Source organism: Haliotis cracherodii, unplaced genomic scaffold, assembly GCF_022045235.1.
Source record: "Haliotis cracherodii isolate W230 unplaced genomic scaffold, xgHalCrac1.p SCAF_15, whole genome shotgun sequence".
NCBI classification, from domain to species: Eukaryota; Metazoa; Mollusca; class Gastropoda; order Lepetellida; family Haliotidae; genus Haliotis; species Haliotis cracherodii.
The window spans coordinates 27,657,603-27,666,715 of NW_027266270.1; the positions used below are offsets into that span (position 1 = coordinate 27,657,603).

The 9,113-nt window shown below is 39.1% G+C and overlaps 1 protein-coding gene across 1 annotated transcript; it reads right to left on the bottom strand.

Annotated features, from left to right (window-relative positions):
* Nucleotides 1–617: 617 nt before the first annotated feature.
* On the bottom strand, nucleotides 618–1,652 carry LOC139461625 (uncharacterized). Its single transcript, XM_071243093.1, has one exon. It carries the CDS (start codon nucleotides 1,650–1,652, stop codon nucleotides 618–620), a length of 1,035 nt encoding a protein of 344 aa, XP_071099194.1.
* Nucleotides 1,653–9,113: the final 7,461 nt, after the last annotated feature.

The window sequence follows — 9,113 nt, forward strand, 5'->3', positions numbered from 1 at the left end:
GAATGTGTATTGTCATTACCTGGATGTTCAGACTGTGTATTGTCATTGCCTGGATGTTTAGACTGTGTATTGTCATTACCTGGATGTTTAGAATGTGTATTGTCATTGCCTGGATGTTCAGGCTGTGTATTGTCATTGCCTGGATGTTTAGACTGTGTATTGTCCTCACCTGTATGTTTAGACTGCGTATTGTCATTAGCTGGATGTTTGTGTATTGTCATTTGCTGGATGTTTAGAGTGTGTATTATGATCACCTGGATGTTTAGACGATGTATTGTCATTAGCTGGATGTTTAGACTGTGTATTGTCATTACCTGGATGTTTAGACTGTGTATTGTCATTACCTGGATGTTTAGACTGTGTAATGTAAAAAAGTATTACATGGATGTTTAGAGTTTGTATTGTTATCATCTGGATGTTTAGAGTTTGTATTGTCACTACCCGGATGTTTAGAGTTTGTATTGTTATCACATGGATGTTTAGAGTGTGTCGTCCAGCTCCGAGGTGAGAGATGCCTTGATAGCGAGAGCGACAGCAGACTCAACAACTGAAATACAGACATACAAGGAACAGAAATGATTGAACACAGTCACGTCCATGTAGGTTCATGCAGGGAGTTAACAGGAGTAGGAGGGAGCGTGGACAGGTGTAGAAGGCAGTGTGGATGATGTAGGGGGCAGGGTGGACAGGTGTATGAGACAAGGTGAACGATGAAGGAGGCAGGGTGGACTGGCGTAGGGTACAGGATGAACTGGTGTAGAGGGCAGGGAGAACAGGTGCAGGGTGGACAGTTGTAGGGTGCAGGGTGGACAGGTGTAAGGTGCAGGGTGGACAGTTGTAGGGTGCAGGGTGGACAGGTGTAGGGTGCAGGGTGGACATTTGTAGGGTGCAGGGTGGACAGTTGTAGGGTGCAGGGTGGACAGTTGTAGGGTGCAGGGTGGACAGGTGTAGGATGCAGGGTGGACAGTTGTAGGGTGCAGGGTGGACAGTTGTAGCGTGCAGGGTGGACAGGTGTAGGATGCAGGGTGGACAGTTGTAGGGTGCAGGGTGGACAGGTGTAGGGTGCAGGGTGGACAGGTGTAGGATGCAGGGTGGACAGTTGTAGGGTGCAGGGTGGACAGGTGTAGGGTGCAGGGTAGACAGGTGTAGGATGCAGGGTGGACAGGTGTGGGATGCAGGGTGGACAGTTGTAGGGTGCAGGGTGGACAGTTGTAGGATGCAGGGTGGACAGTTGTAGGGTGCAGGGTGGACAGTTGTAGGATGCAGGGTGGACAGTTGTAGGATGCAGGGTGGACAGTTGTAGGGTGCAGGGTGGACAGGTGTAGGATGCAGGGTGGACAGTTGTAGGGTGCAGGGTGGACAGTTGTAGGGTGCAGGGTGGACAGTTGTAGGGTGCAGGGTGGACAGGTGTAGGATGCAGGGTGGACAGTTGTAGGGTGCAGGGTGGACAGGTGTAGGGTGCAGGGTAGACAGGTGTAGGATGCAGGGTGGACAGGTGTGGGATGCAGGGTGGACAGTTGTAGGGTGCAGGGTGAACAGGTGTAGGTGGCAGGGTGAACAGGTGTAGGTGGCAGGGTGAACAGGTGTAGGTGGCAGGGTGAACAGGTGCAGGGTGGACAGTTGTAGGGGAATGGGCTCGCGACAGCTGGCATAAAGTTTGATTCAAGTCATTTAAAACCAAAAGTCTTTGTAAATCTGCTGAATTATTATTATTATTATTATTATTATTATTATTATTATTATTATTATTATTACAAATACTCCCTTTAAATACATTTACAACTGTCACTTAACATGTCTACTCAAATGACATGTCTAATTCATGATTTCATGTACCGGACGCTTCCATTTATAAATTTGAATGTAAAAAACTATTCGCTTAACAATATTGGCCTGATAATTACCCCCAAATGAATTCTCAAGGAAAAGTACATGTTAACTTAACTAGGTAATTCTAATTTGTAATTTTATTGAAGATTAATGTGTCTACCGCATATAAAGATTTTCCGTTGATTTCATTAGTTTTAATGACATATAATGAAGTGTTTGAATAATAGTTTATCTCAAGTTGTCACCCCCCCACCCCCCCCCAAGAAAACCCCACACACTCCCCCAAAAAACCCAAAAAAACAACAAACCAAAACAAAACAACAATAAAAAAAACGACAACCTCCCCGAAAAAAACAAGAAAATAATAACAACAACACAAAACAACGACAACAACAACTACAACACACACACACACACACACACACACACACACACACACACACACACACACACACACATACTGGGTACTGGGTGAGGTCTGAAGGCATGCAACATTGCAATAATGACTTTGAATCCTCATTCACTTTGTCATACCTGGACATTATCTTTCAGTCACTTGTTACTTATTAAGAGTGAAAATCCACTATGCTTTTTCAAAGCGTTTCAGTAAATATTCAGACGTCTTATTCGTGATTCAAAATCGAAAGGAAATTGGGACTGGCTGAAATTTTACACAAAAAATAAGAATCAGATGCTGAAGAAACGGTAACAATCACATTTGATACTTAAATTTAATAACCGACTCCTATTAATGAACTGATCAAAGGGAAGTAACTACGGTGTGAATATCCCGCGAATGATTCGTGACCAATTCGTGTTATTCCGGGACAAGCCGAATGGCGACACGCGCCCCTCTCGTGGCCATTGATATACGACTGGGTTCCGTCTAAGTGCAAAAGGGCATAGCTAAACGAATTGTTAACTCGTAGCGTAATCAAGTCTTTGAATGGCATTTAGACGTGATATATATAAGGAAGAGAATTTATGGATGTCAACTTCTTTATTATGGCTTAACACAACGTTTCGGAGTATATGCTTACTTCTTCATCAGGTGAATGAATGCCGCCATGAGGCAGAGGGCATTTATATGTACATGTAAGGACAACAGGAGTAATAAGACAACAAAATGTGGAAACTAACAAGGGAGGCCAACAGATGACTGGGGCTGATGGGTGATTAGTAATAGGACAATAGAAGCCAACACTTTACAGTAATGAACGCTGATGGTTCACACATATTTCCCCCATATATCATAGCTATTCCAGATGCTATTGAACACATCGGGACTTACAGTATTATACAGTATGATTATACACATTTAACTGTATCTTGGGTATGTTTTTAAATGCAAGACAAATGTAAAATCAAAAAATATTCCTGAGGGATTCTTCGACCGAAGTGCTTGAAGTCATACGCTCATTCTGATTGGTTTGTCGTATTTTCGCATATAACTTGCATCGATAGGTGGACCATTCGTCACCACTCGCCTCTTTGTGTAACCTGCTTGTCCCGGAATAACACGAGTTGATCACGAATGTAGGTGGACGTCTTCTTGCAGGTTACGGAAATGGGCGAGTGATGTGTAGAGAATCTTTACCTGAGGTACTTTTCTGAGCTGACGGGCCCAACAGCCCAGCTATTTGGCGCCGTTTTACTATTTGCACCCAGTTTTATCATATAAATAATTTCTTTATTGATTTATGATAAATCTAAATTAAGTTATATCAATAATTCATATTATGATATCTTATAACCCAACTTGTGATGTCAATTATTCAGTTTGTGATGTCTTGAAATAATGGTGAAACGTAGATATCAATAAGTCGAATTTAGGGTAATTAATTCATGCTTAGCTTATTAAAGGGCAAAATGTCTTGAAAGGTAATTATTATACATAATTCACATGCTGAGAAATATATTAATAAAATTAAATGTGTGACTCGCGTGACAGACAATTTAACAATATTGTTGACCACCGGGTACCCTGGATCAAAACTCACATACTACAGACTGGTGGCTCCACGCATTCGCTGGGCACAAGTAGTCAATTGCAAGTCGTCTACAGGACTGCGGGTTGCTGTGCAGAATTACTCCCCTTAGGCGTGCCAGAAACCGATGATAGTTCGAACTCGGATTCACCGTTATGATGTTTCTGTTGGCTTGTCAGCACTATACACGTGTTCTTGGGTTTCACCAAAGTGGTAAACGCCAATGGCCTGCATCACCTTCTTCCAATAGCTGACAAACCGTGATGTAACAGAAAATACTGCTCAGAGACACATTCATTTAGATCATGGTTAATATCACATTAACATAATGCACGTGCACGTCACATTCATACCAAACATACATTCCGTGGTGAAATGACGATCTCTGACTGGACAAGAGGCTTTAGCGGGGGTAGACATCAATTTTCAAACCCAACGTATCCGCATCTCATTCTTGACGAGGGGATTATATAGAATAACTAACTTTTGAGTGAAAACAACTAGTCTCTCTGGATTTTCAAGCGTCTCGGATCTTTCATCAGACCTTTCTTATATACTATTCTCCCAAATAGCAAAAAATATGGAAACTAAGTTCATTCTACAGAACCTTAAAGATGATATACATTTATAAAGATTTCTATATGTTCCAGTTAGTTATTGCACCGGCTGCTTTGCTCCCTTAGACCTGGGCCACAGGAGTAAATAGGGGTCGCCTATATATATATGTATATATTCTGTCCTTAGGTGCTTCGTATCACTGAGTGTACTCGCTATGTTTAATTATTTGTTGTTATGGCGCAATTCTATTCAAAATTTCCTGATGTCATTACTGAAAAGAATTATGCAATTATTATTGTATAAACTCTATTCAGTAATGAAATTAGGAAATATTATTTATAGGTATATCATATTACGAATTGTAAGGTTATTGAATGTCCTAGCCCCCATACACATACATGTCATAAAAGCTTATACCGAACTGTTGACCGGATGGTTACAATGTGTATAAAATAATCTGTCGTGAATATAGTTGAAATATTCTCTACACAAATTCATAATATAACATACATGTGGTATGTAACTTTTCCAGTGGTGCAGCTATGCATGGATATTCTTGATAAACAACAAACACACATTTTACAACTCACATTGTTTATTTAAGAATAACAATAACAACACATGACATTTTCACAATAAACATCAACAACAAAATGCAGTATGCATTTTCAGAAATGTCTCTCACTCACAAACGTCATATATCACAAAAAACATATAGACATTACAAGGTACTTATATAACACAACGCACGATCGCGCTATTTCTGACTAAACTTCGGGATATACTGTACAAGTGCTACAATATATTAATCACTTCTCCGGCTGGAAGGGCTGTATTATGTTTACAGTACACGTCTTGTATTCGGGTATGGTACAATATATTCTATTTACAATCATTGTCTATGGTATTCAAGTGTACATGGGATTATGAAGGGGTGGCTTTGGATCAACCAATCATGTATTCCGTGTCCCGGTCCTGGAGTGCACGACACCCTTCTTTTCAAAATCCAATATCCGCATCTTCTAAACAACTGTGAATCATATACCGTATTTCCTCGATTAAACGCATCTGCGTCTACTTATTTCTGACACACTTTCCCCCCGGCGTTTAATCGCATAGACAATAATGGGGGAGAAGTCAGTGCATAAGAACTATCCGGCGTTTTATCAAGGCCCGGCTTTTAAACGAGATCCGGCATATATTCGAGAAAATACGGTACATGTTTTTCAAGTATAAGCTGAATATGAACCCTTTGTTAAAACTCCAAGGACGCCGCCATTTGAGTGCTCTATCATTTTTGATAATAAGTCAGCGGGATGATAAATCCCAGGGTACATTAGCAGCAGAAGGAAGTGACCTACACTGGCAATTTTCAGTAGTGTATTATAATTATCTGCTTACGTTACAAACGTACATGGTTTCTTATTTACATTATAAATACAATGTTCCGGTCAAGCTGCTGAATATACACATGTAAGTCACATATTGACAGTGTGTTCTAAGTATGTAATTGATTCACATGTATGTTGTAGGAAATACAAAAATAACGTCTTGGTCAATAAACAGTGCATAGTTACAGAATGCGAAACTCGCAAAACAGATAAATCAGTTGGAAGTGTTTTGAAAATCGATGTGCCTCTAAACAAGCGCACCACTTAGTCATTGCATAGTTATTAGGGAGACATTTTCAATTCATGTTTATAATTACCTCAAACCCATCCCCCACACCCCCGCCTCAACCCATTTCTAAAAATACAACTATAACAACCGTCGCGCGTTTCACGGCCAAGGCGTTATCTCCCTTGGTATGAACTTGCCGCTAGGAGACAACAGCCAGGTAACATATATATTTTGTTCAAGTTCTTTGTCGTCAGTAGGCATTTGGATTGTCGATTCCACAAAATCAATAAATAATACAATACCTTTTGTTGACATAACGTTTAAGCTGCTAATACAATTTGGCATACACAAGTGCAAACAATACAGATTACTGATCAGACCCGTAATTATCAATTAATGAAACGACAGGCACATGGTCAACATTACAGGAAGCGTTTCTATCCTCCAGTCAATAACTTCCACAACGCCTGGTTAGTAGTGCCCTTGCGACTTGGAAATGATAGCGTTAGATATATATTATTAAAAAACAACGGTATTTATGTCAGTTCGCAGCTAGTGCTGGATTGCCAGGTGAAGTTACTAACCTGTTTGATGTATGGAAACATATGCATATGATAAATTAACAGCTAAAGAAGATATTGATTGTCAGATCATTAAAAGCCATTAAGTTTACTTACAATCACGAGTTAAAAACATACTGGGGTTTTCTACTACTCCCCCCCCAGCCAGCCTACAAAAAAATAAATCTTTTTCTTTTTTCAACCCACCCCTTCCTCACACTCTCAGAATATACCTATTCTTAGTATTCTAACCGCTACTCCTTTATATTCAGGGGGATTATTCTGTCAGATGAGGGATAAGATAGATGAGTCATGTAGAATGAAGGTGCTGTGATTGGGTATGACATATTCTGACATATTTGGGAAGTAAAAGTTATGTAAATCTTCAAGCCAATCCAAAAATGTTTCGTGTGAAAGAGTGGTCGTAAATAAATTAATAGAGTGCCTGGGGATTGACACCACTTCACGACGTGTCAGCTTAACGTGGTAGGAAAGCCTGAAGTAATGCAGGTCTTGGATGTTTAACACTTTGGGGAAACCTACGAGAACGGTATGGTGCTGACAAACCATGAAACATTAATAAGGCGAATCTGGAATTCGAACCTGCGACCGTAGGATTGTGACCCAAGAGACTTAACTCTGCACAGTGAATTCCAACGTTTTAGATGACTGGGCTGACCAGTCTTACTATAGACTTGCTGGTTAATGGGGTCATATTTTCTCTGGACCTTTTAATAATTGATTTAGAAGCTATATGATGTGATAATTATTTGCTTGGAATTCGACTTATTCAGGATTTGCCAAAGAGATTTACCATACAGACTTCACAATAACCTATTATTTATTTGAGAGAACTCATTTAAACCGAGTTTCGTTAAACGCTTAAACTTAATTACAGACACAAGGATTGTGGAAACGTGAAACACAGACACTAATTCAAATACATATATTTTACACATAGATACAAATACATGCATACTAACACATACTACACATCATACTGTTTTACAACACATAGTATTAATACTGATATCACGTATAGGCATCATTTAAGGCATAGTTTTACTGGTTAACAAATATGTTTCACACTGAAGCATAGTCAATCGACAGCTTATAAAAATAGTAATAACAATGTCCTGTTGGTTAGCAGTAAATAGTTAAGTATAGTCTTTGTATAATTCCAAACCGTTTGTGAATATTACAGATTGGGGATTCTTAGCAGTTCTGGCAATGGTATTCTAACATTCATGCTCTGTCTTGTGGACAGGAATCAAATAGATGCTCCCTAAATAGAATTCAACAGTGTTTGTAAATACGGTCATGGTCTAATTAGGTTGAAATCGACAAAGTATATGATAATAGTCAAAAGTCAATAGTCTAATTACAGTAAAATACGTTTATAACGAACACGCTTATAACGAACTGACGGATATTACGAACTTAATTTTTGGTCCTTGACATTTGCTGTATAGATGTTGTATATATGCTTATAACGAACTACGGTTATAACGAACTAAAATTAGTGGTCCATTTGAGTTCGTTATAACCGTAGTTTACTGTAACTGGAAAAACAATGTTTCGTGTCTACCTGAAACCTATACGATCGCGGATTTCTCGGCACACACATAAATTAATTGGCTGATATTTTAGACATTTTAACACTCTGTTTTTTAAAAATACACGATACAGTCACAATCTCCACACTAGTAGAACAATTAGTTTCTGGTTTTACTGGTTTCTGTGATAATAACTCACAAACGTCAAAATTAACTTAATGAGGGCGTTGCAACTGAGTTAGAAATATTTAGGATTCGCACTGGCGAATGTACATAGAGTGAACTCGTCATTCATTCCTTATATGGATTGACAGTGATGAATTTTGAAGAAACCCTAAATCTGACATCCTCTGAGGTTCCAAATATGTCATTTTTTCAATTTCGGATTTACGAGCAGAGTTGTATGTAGTTTACAGCAAGGGGGAAAAGATATGTCATATATCTCCTTTCTTCAATTATCACACTGGTTGTTCAAGCTATGATGTTTAAAGATCAGTTAGCGTAATACTCACATCTCTCCAGAAAAAGAAATCACATCATTTACATTTAAAATTGAAATGCTTAAAAATGCTATTAACAATATTCATATTTTAGATATTTGTATATATCTAATCACAGAAATTCTCCCAAATATTTCTAATCAAAGTAATTATTCACTTAACAATCACATCTTGCCTCCTATAACATAAATTCTGCACTTTTAGTCCTGAGTTTAACATTGCTGTAGCCTATTATACTTGAACGGTTACCTGCTGGAAAGGCTTTGGATGATGAATGTATCGTGTGACGAACATTGCCCCTGGGTGAATTTCCATGTCATCTTTTGTCTCTCCGCCTGGGACTCTAAAGTAGATTGATGTCTTAAGACACCGATCCATTTCCCTTGACTGACACATCCATTGTGTTAGCGATCATAAGGGCTGGTATTGGCGTTTAGACATTGTACATGACTGAGGGGGACATCCATTTAAGGGAGAAGCCATTATCTGCCCCTGTCAAAT